Below are 14780 nucleotides of genomic sequence, written 5' to 3' on the forward strand. Positions count from 1 at the left end.
TAGTTAAATCATGAATAATGAGATTAACAAAGAATGATTCTGCTGATAACACACATTTCTATATCCAAACAACAAATACATCATACCTGATGACACCATTTTATCTCAAGGATAACTTGTGTCCATCCTATTCAGCCTATTGTGTGCGAATCCGTAAGAGGCGATAACACCTGTTTTGGGAATTCAGATCAAAGTTCCCAGTGTTTTTACTATGAAGCTTGTATATAGTGTAAAATGCCAGTAGCCTTACTAGGGAGTATAACTTAGCGACGCTACACGATCCGCAGGGTGAAAATGCAGGTGAAAGCAGGCTTCCTGTAAACTCTCAGAATTTGCCATACTTGTCTGTAACAAATTCTTCTGAATAATTATAGCAAATGAAAATAAACAGATGTAGTTTCCACGTCAAATTCTACATAGCACTTAGCTACCAAACTTGTGTAGTCCTGTCAATGGATCACTAATCGTATATCAATACAGCATGCATTCCATGTAGATCAGCCTTCTACCGCCAAGCAGGCACCAGTTGCCTCGTTGGGGACTTGGGGTAGGGAAATCACCTACAATGCCGTCCGGACAAAGAAAGTATTGAACATTGTTAGACGAAAATCACGACTGAAAACTGGATGTCATATACTGGAAAAGTGGCTTACAAATGACATTGCTCTCTGTCCGTGAAAAACCCAACTCAAATTCAAGCAAGCATAAGCCTTTTTCCAACATTCAACTAATAAAAGAGAGAAACAGGACGTAGCAGTAGGTACTTAAGTTACAAAAGATCTCAAGATATGCACCAGGTGTATACACCGGTACACCCGACAGCTCAGTTTTTCATAGTTTTTGGAAAAACCGGTCCATGAATGAGCCCACATGTTCACCAAAGGGTGTAGAGAGCTAGCAGAAGTTATAAAGGGAAACTAACGAGCAACAGTCTAGGAAGGCTCATCTGCCTGGGACTTCCGATACTGGCGACCCTGTTTTCTAAATGTGATGCCTTGGTCAGGCTCTTCACTTCTTTCAGGCTCATCAACTTCCATGTCCCCAACTTCAGTCTCTTGCTCTTCGACTGCCACATCCAGAAAGGTTGATTGAAACGAGGGACACTTCACATCACTTTCTTTTTCTTGACCTGATTCACTATGATCACCTTTAGAAGTCTCTGACTTTTTCTTTGGAACAAACGTTATTGATTTCGGGAGATTAGCATCAACATCTGAGTCAGATCCTGATCCGCCCTGCTTTTCCTTATTCACCATCTCAACAAAGTCCAAGTAAGCACCTGTATTTGACTTATCGCTCATTTCATCAGAAGAATCAAGACTATACCGCGTGTAACTGGAAGGATTTCGCGCATAACCTGGGACCCCAGAAACTTTCTCATCTAACAAAGACCCATCAACTTGGGTTGTGGTTTCCACAGAAGTATTATTACTCGGAAGTTCTTCAGCTCTCTCAGCATTGCTTATGCATACAGGGTCGAATCTGACACGTTTCGATGGCTTTGAACCCGAGTCATGCTCCTTCCTTTTAAGTATAGGCTTCAGCTTTTCGCTGCCATCTGCTGACATAGAACAATATTTTTCAGATGTTGCAGGGGACTGCCTAGGTTTGTGTTGTGCAGATGCTTCTACATCATCTTCTTTCAGTCTAATCCTTGCAGCAAAACGATTAGCACGAGGATCCCTTCCACTGCTCCCAACAGCAGCAAGGAGGTCATCCTGAGAGCTTAAATGAGAATCATGTCTACCAATAATGTCTCCCATATACAAACGGTCACCAGCATTCTCCCTTCCTACGGCAACTTTGTCAAAATCATCTTCTTCTGCCTGCACAATACATAACACATAAGCCCATTGAACCAGCACAAAGATGTAAGCCAATTGATTGTTGACAAATGGTGCAGCTGTGGTCTTGTGGAAACTAATAGTCAAGCTTCACTTCTTAAGAACAGAAAGAAAAGAAAAGGAACAACATCATGAAGAAAACCTAGAAAAATCTACTATTGACATGATATTCATCCTTTCCCATTTGTTGCCTCCTCTGTGCAAGAAACCAAGGAGAAGCTTGAAGCAAACACAACACAAAGAAAGAGCCTCCTACAAAGTTTTTTTTACCATCTCAGACAACAATTGAATGCGGAAAATTCCCACTACCCACCCGATAACAACACAAGGACAGACACCATTCAATCCACTATTATAACCCCTCAGGCCCCAACATTCAACATAAGAATACTTGATTGCATATCTATACAAATATATTAAAAGGCGTGCATAAACAAGAAACTGTGCCACGTGGCGCTCTCCCTAGGGAGTTTTAGTTCATGTAATCCATGTCAATAAAAAAATTTAGAAATTGCATAGTACATGGTTTAATCACGAGACCTCAAATACATATACTAAAGTCTTAACCACTAGGCTAAGTTGTATTTAGTGTTATTATCATAAAGTATTATATTAATAAATGAAATTTTTTCTTACCCAAGGCATAGCCCGAACCTAATGACTAGTTCTACATTGACATCCCGCCCACCCGACGTTCTCCCCCAGTAGCTCTAAGTGTTAATTCATGTCACCGAGCTCCATTAACGGACATATTTATCGATTCTAACCTGATACACCTATTTTTTCTGTGCTCAAAGCTCACAACTTGTTAATTACTTCCAATTCAAACAAAAGAACAAAACTATTCAATCCAATTTTTTCACCACAAACATACATAAAACCCAATCATTTAGGTCTACATAAGAGCTGCATAATCCAATATAAGAAGTTTAGCAACCTCGTCAAAACAATCACTGAAAGAACTCTTCACTCAAATTGAGCAAACATTCATTTAAAACTTACAAAAAATTAGCACTTCTCCAATTCAACATTATCCAAACATAAACCCTAAAATCATCATTCTAAATATATACAAAAACAACAATAATAAAAACAACCCAAAAAAAAAAAAGTACATAACCATAAAATTAATACCTCATTATCAAGAGTAGAATCCAACCCAATTGAACCTTTCACATCCCAATCATTCACATCAACTTTCCCACCTTCTTCATCATCTTCATCTTCATCAATATCAAGATCTTGAAGTTCATCTTCCTTAAACTCCTTACGATAATTCTTAAGATTTTTACGGGAATTTTTACGGGCATGAGAGATAAAATCATCAAAAGAAGAAGAACAAGGGTTAGCATCTCTAGCAGAGGTGTCTTTATCACGACGCCATTCTTTCTTCTCAACTTGCGCATCTGTAAGAGACCAAAGTGGATTTGAAAGAGATGATGGAGATGGTTCAAGGGTTGCGAATAAAGATCCAAATGTTTTTTTTACTCTCTCTGAAAATGCTTTGTCGTCCATTGATGATTATGAAGAAGACGCCACTAATTTTTGTTTCTGGGTTTGGTTTTTGTTTGTGTTAATTGTTAGAGAAGTTGGTTGCCAAAATGTGTTTCGGACTTTGGTTGTTCTTTTGTTTACTGCCTTTGCGGCAAAGGGTCTTGCTAAATGTCACCCTAAAATTTCCAGTTAACGGCTTAACGCTCTGTATTTTTGTATTTGTATACATTGGTTGTATTTCCCTCCCTAATCTCTTTCATCCACAATTAACTCCGACAATTATTCCGGCTAGCTTTCCCATCAAGAACTCCGACAAATTTTCCGGCTAACTTCCCGATGACAATATCTCCTGCACAATAAATCAGGCAACTTTTCCGGCCACATTATTGCATTATTAATATTAATTAAATTTTATAATTCTTTTAATACACAAAATCAGACTATATTGACTTAAAAAAAAGTGTTCAGGCACCTAAATTAGGTGCCCGAACATGTGGTCAAGCGCCTAAATTAAGCGCCCAACCACAGGTACAGGCGCCTAATTTAGGTGCCCGAACCTATGGTCAGACGCGGAGACGCCTAAATTAGGCGCCTCACCACAGGTACAGGCACCTAAATTAATTTAGGTGCTGGACACTTTTTTTTTTAAGTCAATATAGTTCGATTTTGTGTATTAAAAGAATTATAAAATTTCATTAATATTAATAATGCAATAATGTGGCCGGAAAAGTTGTCGGAATTATTGTCGCCAGAAAAATTGTCGGAGTTTTTGATGGGAGATCCTTGTTGATGAAAGAGATGTAGGGAGGCAGTGATGGAGAGTGAGGGAGAGTGAAAGAGAGTGAGATAGTGAGTGTTATTAAAGTATAAATACATGTACATGTATTTATACAGGGCGTTAGTAGGAAAATCCAGGGCGGCATTTAGCAAATGAGGATGCGAATGGTGGATAGTGTACACACTTGTATAGTTGTAGGTTGAGTACTAGGCGTATCACAACTTATTAAAATCGGCGGTCTAATTTTAACATAAAGTTAGATAAATTTAAGACTGAATCTTTCTAACAACCACATTATATTTCACTCTAACCCAACACTATCTTAGTCGTCTCTTATCTATTTCTTTCTTTGTTTTCTTGATTCTCGAACTACAATAAATAATTTCAAAAAAATAACTCGATAGTCTTATTGGACGGATTAAATTAGTCACTAAATGGATTAAATTAGTCACTGAATAAGTTAAAGAATATCATTACTAAATAGATTAAACTGGTCACGAAATAGATTAAATTAGTCCCTAAATAAATTAAACGGTTTTTTCACCATATACCCCTAACAAAAAAATTTTTGCACCGTATATCCTTTCAACTTTCCAAATTCACCATATACCCTTCACTTCTCAAAGATACATCAACTTACCCTTTTGACTAACGATGTTAGACTTCCTTTAGTCATTAGGCTCTAATCCTCTCCTAAACCTAATTAAGTACCCTAAACCTTAAACCCTAAAAAACCCTAAAAACCCTAAAAACCATAAAAGCCCACCAGCCCACCAACCCTAACAACCCCATCCCCACCAGCCCACCACCCCACCCCCAGACGCAACCTCACCAGCCCACCCCCAACCCGCACCCAACCGCAACCTCGCCAGCCCCCTCCCCCACCCCCACCGGATTTTCACACCCTACCCTACCCACCCCCACCCCCACCCAGTCGCAACCTCGCCCACCAGATTTTCGCACCTTCCTTCTCTCTCTCTCCTCCGCCATGGATGACAACTTCGATCCCCCAGTTCCGGATCTTTCTTCTCTATCTCGCAGTTCAGATCCACCGAAACACGTCCACAACCGCTGCCTTTCTCCTCTTGTTGCTCCGCCATTCTCCCCCGCGCACCAATTCGCTCCAGTCGGTTAGAGGGTTATTGTTGGGTTGCGGGAGGAGCGGAGGGAGGTTACAATGCATCGGGGAAGGGGGTGTCAGCGGCGGGGGAGGGGGTCAACCGGGAAGGGGTGGGAGGTCGACGGGGAAAGGGGATGGGGTCGCGAGGGAATGGGAGGGGAGCGGATGATCCATACCCATTATCAACACCCAAGAAGCAAGGGGGATTAGATTAATGAATTTAGAGTGTTATTTGGAATAAGCTTGAGGAAAAATATAATTAAAACAAGTAGCCTAATAAATTTTTGAATGCTCAGGATATGAGTCATTTGATCACATATTGAAAGTCCAAAAGAAAGCCCACTGAGGATGTTGTAACGTTTCCAAATTGAAAGGAATAAAAAATAGATTTACATATCAAAGGAAGAGTTAAGAGAAAAAAAAAACCCACTTGCAAGTGCCACATCAAAGGAGGAAGAAGATGACTAATGTATAAATCTTGTGGATTACTCAATATGTTGCCAATTAGTTTTAGGACAGAACACTACTAGGCTTGTATGTGGTCAGTTTCTATTTTAACGCAGATTTTTGTTAAGCCCAATGAAATTTATCACATCTTTTCTTTTTTCATCTATAGACATGTTTATCTAGTATTAACCTCTACGTCTAAATAAGTGACACACTTCTCCCTTTTATGTAAGAGCTCTTTGAGAGAAGTGTATCACTTATACGGATAAAGTATGTAGAGTCATCTCAGGATGTACAAGCATCACTTATTTATTTTTTCCCTTTTTGATGGAGTAGTTGACATATTAACAAATTAAAGCTGTTCATTTCTTAAAAAATACTTCTATAAGTTATATATATATTAAGAGAATGTATTGTGCCGGACTCGTCCGACCATAATCTTTGGTCGGACGACTTTCAGGTGGTTCCAATTTTTTTTCAGTTAGTCTTAATTTTTTTTCAGGTAGTCTTAATTTTTTTTTAGGTACTCTTCATTTTGTTTTCAGTTAGTCTTCTTTTTTTTTTTCAGTTATGGTTTTTGTACTTCGGTTAGACTTACTTTGGGTTTCAGTTGGTCTTTATTCTTTTTCAGGTAGTCTTCATTTTTTTCAGGTAGTCTTCATTCTTTTTCAGGTAGTCTTCATTTTTTTTCAGGTAGTCCAACTGAAAAAAAACAAAGTCCAACTGAAACAAAACAAAGTCCAACTGAAAGAAACACAAAGTCCAACTGAAAGAAAATAAAGTCCAACTGAAAGAAAACAAAGTCCAACTGAAAGAAAACAAAGTCCAATTGAAACAAAACAAAGTCCAACTGAAAAAAACAAAACACTAACCTCTGCTTTCTCTCACTTTCTCCTTCTTCTTCATTCCTCTTAGCTGATTTTTTTCTTCTTTGTTAGATTATGAAATTATTACAGCTCAGTTCAATTTTCAATTTCTTCTTTTTTATAAGAAAATTCTCCTTAACTTGAAAAACAAAACAAAAAAAGTTCAAGTGTAAATGTATAATGACAAATTTGTTTGTGCGCATCAAAGATGGGAAATTTTGCAACAAGTTTGACGCATAGAAAATGTTGAAGGTGGTCCTTGAACGGCGCCTTCCCATATTGGTTTCCAATGTCTTCTCCAGTCAACTACCGGTGATTTTGTCTCTTTGAGGGGATACTACTAACTAGTACTATACTAGAAGCTCATGAGTCATGGATGATATATGCATTTCATGACAATTTCCTCTTACCGACAGAATGATTGAACAAATCCTTGAAGATTGATTATGGCAGATTTGAAGGATTTTATGAAAATCCAGAGAAGAAGAAAGAGGAGAGAGAATGTGACCTAAAAAGTGAAGTAGAGAGAAGATGTATTGGGCTCAGCCCGTCTGACAGTAAACAATACGTCAGACGGTCTGACCCAATACTTTCACATATATTAATACATCTTAGTAGTTGAGTTTCCATCTAATTAACAATATATTAATATACACTTTGGTTTTTTCCAATTGATTAAATTTAAGTACAATATTTCATTTCTTCACAAACTAAACTAGTAGTTACATGTTGTCTTATATGATACTTATGGAAAATAAAAATTAGAATAATAAAATAAAATAATCATATAGTATTGTCATTCAGCAGATGATGTAGAAGTTTGGTAGCATTGAGGACATGGAAAATGACCCTTGGCTTTGCAGTTAACACAAGAAATGGGTTTCTCATTGGATTCAAATCGACCCGGTAATAATTCATCCATTGGGTTATTAAATCCAAATAATCCACCCGGTTTTATAGATCCAGATCCTTTACATTTATTGCAAACTACTAGCTTTACATCTCCACATCTTTTGCACATCCCCAATGAACTGCAAATTAAAATAACAATGATGAATCAATATTAAACCTGCAAATTAGTTTATACAATTTGGTTGTTCTAGTTAAATTATACAAATTTTAACTAAATTTACATCAATATACAAGTAAATGAAATCTCGTGGGAATTATATTAACATATATCAAAGGCTTGATACCATCCAAATTAAACGGTATAAATTAATATGTGATCAATAAATCATTATATTCATTTGCAAAAATAAAAAATAGCTTCATAGAAAGAATTGCAAAAAGAAGAAGTATGTAGTACCTTCTTTGGGTAGAGGAGATGAAAGAATCAACCTTAGGAGCAGCAATGGTGGCACATAAAAGAAAGGTGCCTACTCCCAACCCTGCTATTTCACTTGCTGTGATGTTATCCATGTCTTCTCTATATTCAGTGAACAAAATGAAAATAGATTTTATGTAAACAATCTTTTATCTAACTTATTTATAGAAGAATATTTGTATAATAATTTACAGCATTAAAGCATATTAACAAGGAAAAATTGACATGAATAATCCAAACTTTAATAGTTTTTTCAAAAGAATCCTAATTTTGAATTATCTTTGAATAATCTAAACTTTAGGGGTAACTTCTCAAAATAATCTGAACTGTTAATTTTCAATATTATTATAGACCTAAAATAGATTAGTATAGGCAAGAAAAAAAAATAATTTGGCTTATTTTGAGGTCCTCAAAGTTGGAATTATTTTATAATAATTTAAAGTTGAGATTATTTTGAGAAAACTGATGTAATATAAATTGGAATTATTTATGTCAATTTTTTTCTAATTAACAAATCAAACTTTAACCATTAGCTCAGCTTGTTAGAGCGTGGTGCTAATAATGCCAAGGTTCCAAGTTCAAATTTCAATATGATACATGTTTATTCTTAAACTATATAATGTGACATTCTAAACTATTAGAAACACGGAATCATGAAATGACATAATTCTAATCCTTAAGCAATTTAGCTGCGTGGAAACACATCTTCCACCTTGATAATGGTTTACCCACGTCCCACGCTTCAACATTTGATAATTTATTGTTCACCAACGATTCAACATTTGATAATTTATGGTTTAGACAGACGAAAAGCGAGAACAACTCACCTATCCCGATAAGGGACTTTGTAACCTAGATTTCTTTGGTGTTTGATGTTTGCGATGTACTGATGTAAAATATGCATGTGTTGAGCATCTTGGACATTCGAGTTCCTTGCAACCAAATTTTTACAATCATCGAAAATCAATCGGTTTCTCTTTGCTAATCATCTCCAAACCTCTTTTTTTCAAAAATAATTTTTACACCTAAACGTCTTTAATATAACCCAAACAAATACACCATCTGTTCTCCTTTCTCCACCGTTAAGCCTACCAGGTCTCGCCTAGTCCTTGTACATAAATAATCTCCGACAATACCCTATATAAATTGCACGTATAGCCACTATACCAAATGATAATAGGTATTTTAGAATGCTCTTGAATCTAATTTGGCGAAGTTTAGCTATATCTTCATGAACCATTTTTTGAGATTATCAAATTTATTATGACGACACTAGTTGAACTTGAAAAGTTAAAGCCACCTCAACAATCTCATCGATGTCATCTCGATAAAACATCGATTCGAATTAAATAAACAATCCCTAATAAAAGTCGAACCAAATAACGTTTATTCTGGCTAAGTTATCTCAAATGTATAACTTATACAAATAAAGTACTTGATTAAAAATACTAATAAAGTACCTGATTAAAATAATTGTTAATACTAATAAAGTACTTTATTAAAATAATGGTTTGGGAGGAGTTACTTTAGGTCAATGCATTATTTTTATTATTCAACACTAGTGTATTACAACATTAATATATAAGATACGGATGGGGAGATAGAGACAAATGGCAATAGCTATTCATTAGATATTTCCTCTACAACAAAATAGACATTTTACTTTCAAAAATACACTTTTTTAGGCCATTTTTGGAAGAGGATAGATATAGCGAGAAAGAAAAAAAAAAAGAACCCATGTAACAAGAGAGAGATTTTTACCTATAAGAAGTGTAACTGTGAAATATCTATTTTGTTATAATCATAATTAGAAAGTGTAACATCTATTTTGTTACAGAAAAAATACTAAGGAGTGACATTCTTTTAAACACGAGATTTTTTTTGTAAAATTTAAACAATCTCGTTATACCCGAAAAGAACAGGGTCGTAATCTTATATTTAATTATTGTGACACCATTTTCATAGATTCACTTTGCTATTTTGCTTCTTCATTTATCAGAAATATTATAATATATAAATTATTATAAGTTAGGGGAGCTATGGTGTCACCCTTTAAAAAGACTTATATATCTTTAATCTCACAAAAAATAATAAAAAAATATGGATAAGAAGGAAAGTTCTACATTATCAAAAAGAAATACATAAAAATGTATAAAAAGAGGAAACTCACAATTGAAAATATAAACTAATGACCAAATTAATTTTCAAACAATTATAAAAGCAAAGTTTGACATATATTCTTATTATCAATTCATAATTTCAGATAAGATGCATTAACAAACCATAAAATAACTTAAAAACTTAGAGAATATTCATTTTTTTTAATTTTTGGGGCCCACAATTGGTCTGGATAATAAATAATTAAAGAGATAATATCAATTTATAATTTTTTTTTATTGAAGCATTACTAATCATAGTATGACTAAAAACCTCAATTACCCAATAAAATTAGATTAAACTACTACTCATAATATACACCTAAAAAATATATGTATTTCTAAATAAATAAATAATATAGCATAGAACAATGAGAGTTATTAAATTACCTACCAAATGCTCCCTCCGTTTCCTAAAGATTTTCTATCTTTCCGTTTAAGTGTTTCTAAATGATCTTCCCTTTTTTACTTTATTCCTTATTTGGAATTCTTTTTCCTTTTTTACCCTCTCATGTCCCTATCATATGGTCCACCATTACATTATTGATTCAATTTTACTCCCTTTCTCTCTCCTACTTTAACCTCTTTTTATTTGTTTATTTATCTAAACTCTTTTCTGTCTCCTACTTTACCACCCCATATCCCACACAAATGGATCCTCCTTGGTATCTGTATGAACAGTAACAAGGAAGATCTTTAGGAAACGGAGGTTGTACTTTGTAATACTTATAGGATTTGATCTCATGTCCTCAAGTTCATATACTAAAGTTTTAACCACTAAATCAAATTGTATTTAATGTTAACATTTTAAAGCACGATATTAATAAAAGAAAATTTTCCATACCTAGGGCTTCGCCCGAGCCTGATAACTAGTTAATATTTATACAGTGTCGGTTGCACGCATCGCGTGCATATAAACTACTCCCTCTGTCCCATAATATGTTGCTTGTTTCTTCTTTACACTGTCTCTAAGAGATAACTTTGACCTTTAATATCTTCAATTTCGTATTAATAAAAAATATAAAAAGTTAACATTATGAAACTACACATCGAGACAAATTTAACACGATCCCACATGAATATGTTTTTTTTTATATATACAAATGAGAATATTCGGTCAAATATTTAAAATTTTGACCCACCAAAAATGAAGTAGACACTATATTATGGGACGGAGGGAGTAGTATAAATTTGAAAATTCTATTGTGCTCCCGGGAGCACAATGAGAATTGTGCTCCCGCAATAGAAAATAGAACATTTATGAATACGAACATTTACGAATACGAAAACGAACATTTTATTGTTGAAGTGGAACATTACAAAATTCATTTACGAAAACGAACATTGTATTGTTGAAATGGAACATTACAAGAATTCATTTATGAAAAAGAACATTTTACTGTTGAAGTCTAACATGACCAGAATCCAAATATGAAAATGAACATTTTTGGTTGAAGTGGAACATTACTAGAATTCAATTACTCAAATAGAACATATGCTTATCAAATATAGAACACATTTTTAGTGAAAACAGAACATATTTTTGTAAATGAATTTTCTAATGTTCCACTCGATAGTAAAATGTTCGTCTTCGTATTCATAAATGTTCGTTTTCGTATTTGTAAATGTTCTATTTTGTATTGTGGGAACACAGTTCTCATTGTGCTCCCGGGAGCACTATGCACAGGGGCGGATCTAGCGTGGGTTCAGTGGGTTCAACTGAACCCACGCAAAATCCTGAAAAAAAAAAAGAAAAACTAGCGAAAAATCGAAAACCAATAATAATATATTAATATTCTGCGCGCTGATTTTTTGATAGGAAATATTTGGCTCAATGGTCAGATGGCCGAATTAAGATTCTTGCTATTGTGTGGACGCGGGATCGATTTCTGTGAAGAGCATTTTCTTCATCTCTTTCTTATTTTTCTTTTCTTGTTTTAGTGGGCAGCTCCTGCATTTGCCTCCTACTTCTTTTCATTAATGCGACTTTAATTTTTGTATGTTTTTTTCTTTTTTCTTTTTTATAATTTGAGTTTTCCTTTAAGTCTTATGAAATATATTTTTCTCATTTTGTTCATTTTATGTTATGAAAATCTAGCTAAACAATCTCAACTTTTAACTATCGTTTGAAAATAATTTCGACTTTGAATTGTTACGAGAAATTCCCCAAAAAAATTATGTTATCTTGTCAAACAATTTCGAATCTTTATCTTTGAAACTTAATATTTCTAACCGCTATAAGTAGCTTCTACATTTCTTACACTCTTTTTACAAGTTATAACAGCTAGAAGTGTGTTATTCCTCCTTTATTTTTCTACACAGAACATATCCAAAATGGTTAAAGAATGCAAGAAAAGTAAGGGCATGGATTATTTTGAGAAAGTTCCTGAATAAAACAAAGTTAGGATTATTTTCAAAAAGTGTTTGAAAGTTGAGAAGTTGGGTTAGTGTTAATTACTAATATTGCATGGGATAACTTTTCCATTTAACGAATGGATGGTAAACAAACTATAATGAGTCATAATTGATTTTACTACTTTTAAAATGTAATTTTTGGTTGTAATTTAAATTTTGGACCAGTGTATTGCAACTTTTAACTAATTTACCTTGTTTTTTTTTCGAATGATTTCGAACCCACGTGGGTCAATTCCTGGATCCGTCACTGACTATGCACGCATTAGTATAAATTAACTGTAAGTCTCACGTAGCCTAATTTGGAATCTACCACTGTAAAATCTCAGGTAAAAGTAACACAATTGCATATAGAATTACAATTTTCACGCATCCATGGTTTTAACATTGGATATTCTTCAGCAAAACTAAGACAAAAGTACAAATAACAAGTACCCACAAGTCCACAACAAGAAGGGAACAAAACAACAAAATTTCTTAGTAAAAAAAAGTGCAGATAAAATTTGTGGGACAAACCTGGAAAAATCTGAGAAATGCAGCAATGAATAGAAGGGATTGCTGGATTTCGTCAAAGCTTTGAGAAGAAGAAGATGCTAGGAAGCAATAGAAAGATGCAGCAGCAGCAGTAGCAGTAGGTAGAGTGCAGAGAACATAACACACTACAGAGGTAGTATTCTTGAGGATAGAGTTCCTTTATGTTTGCTATAAGATAAAAGATAAGAAAGCAGATTCCCCAAAATGTGAGGCACAAACAAGACAAGCGTGGAGCAAGTCTTTTTCTAGTTTAATTGGTTTTTCCTTGTTCATCTAGGATTCCTATTTAATAATATCCTAGCTAAATATTGATATTTTTTGGCTCGATCAGTGGTCGGGCCCGATTTTTTTGGCTTTGGCAAAGCCAAAAACGACTTTTTAGTCTATTTTTTTACCCGATCCGTTTTTGGCTTGAAAAACCCGCTGATCCGAAATAGCGGGTTTTGGGCACAAAAAATCGGCCCAAATTTAGGTCAGGCTCGTCCCGTTTAATGGGTAATTTTTTTGGCCGCGTCCCAGCCCATGATCACCTCTAGTGCTATCTATCTTTCTCGCAATTCACTACAGCACCAACGCGGCAACGCACCAAGCATGTTGAGATGAACATTTACTTTGTTGTACGTGTGTTGCATGTTCCTACCAGATAACAGATTGTTGACATATTCACAAAAGTTCTTCCACGACTAATTTTGGAGTTTAAGTTCAGTCTTAGCGTTCGTCCTCCTCCCATTAAGACTGCGGGGTATGATAGAATATGCAATATACTAGGATTATATCTAGAATATGGGTCGTATAGGTGGAATTACATAAATGTCTTGATAAGTATTGTTGTACAAAGTCCACAACCTTTATTTTTCTTCCAAAAGACTTGGTTTGCTTACATAGTCATCTCAATTCTCATGGTGTGCAAGCATCAATCTTATTCATCTTTAATAAACATATATGCACTTTGTTGACAATTTGACATGCACGTACAATTGTACTAGATGGAGTAGTACTTTACAAATTCAACCACTTAATGGTACTCATTACTTATAAATTACTCTTATTTGCTACCTTGATAATCCTACTTCAAAAAATTCAAAATTTGTTAGATTTTAATCGAATTGAAGAATTGGAGGCCAGTTACCCAGATTCTGAAAACATCATTGAGTGCAGCGTTGATGAAATTCCACTCTCCCTTTTTTATAAGGCCATTTTTATCAACGTTGCATTCAATTATGTTTTTATAATTTTGGGATGGTTATACAGTTTTCCATTATATTTATAAGGTAAATTCATAATCCATGCTTAGTTTATCCTATATATAGTTCAACTTATTACTTCTAATTTGATAGACTTGTTACTTAGAGATAAGATTGCATTTATACATAACTAATTGCAGAGATCTATCAATAATGGTGATTGATTATTGAATATTTAAGTTAATTGACATCTATATAATATGATTTAGGATTTGAGGGTTAGGTTAGGTGTTAGTTGTTAAATTAAAAAATATTCCCTATAACAGTTGTAAATCATACTTGATACAAATATATAAATTAATCTTTCTCAACCAATCAAAAATATTTTATAAGTTTCTTTTTTCATTAATTCTTAAATCCCCCTATTTTCCGAGGTTGTGACTTTGTGAGAGAGTTATATTTTCATATGTTGCAATGGTCGAACCAGAACATTTTCGGTTAACTATAATAGTCATTAAGGATTAAGGGGTGGCTTTGAGTACGTAATACAAGAAGTATAGGTATTTTTATTCTAGACATCTAAGTTGGTTCTAATTTGTAGAACAAACCTGTCAATGG

General features: G+C 34.3%; 1 protein-coding gene across 2 annotated transcripts; it reads right to left on the minus strand.

Annotated features, from left to right (window-relative positions):
• LOC104885281 (hypothetical protein) lies at window positions 1–3448 on the minus strand. Of its 2 annotated transcripts, XR_788871.4 has the most exons (3): window positions 2979–3448; window positions 795–1826; window positions 1–560 (listed from the first exon to the last, which is right to left on the minus strand). XR_788871.4 is itself a non-coding variant. In XM_010669976.4 (2 exons), the coding sequence occupies exons 1-2, from the start codon at window positions 3357–3359 to the stop codon at window positions 933–935; spliced, it is 1275 nt and encodes a 424-aa protein (XP_010668278.2). In that variant the 5' UTR covers window positions 3360–3448; the 3' UTR covers window positions 610–932. The 2 variants fall into 2 exon arrangements, 1 of the variants encoding a protein (XP_010668278.2); XM_010669976.4 differs by lacking the exon at window positions 1–560 and having other exon boundaries at window positions 610–1826.
• Between the last annotated feature and the right edge of the window lie 11332 nt (window positions 3449–14780).

Source organism: Beta vulgaris, chromosome 8 (genome assembly GCF_026745355.1).
Source record: "Beta vulgaris subsp. vulgaris cultivar EL10 chromosome 8, EL10.2, whole genome shotgun sequence".
Taxonomy (NCBI): Eukaryota; Viridiplantae; Streptophyta; class Magnoliopsida; order Caryophyllales; family Amaranthaceae; genus Beta; species Beta vulgaris.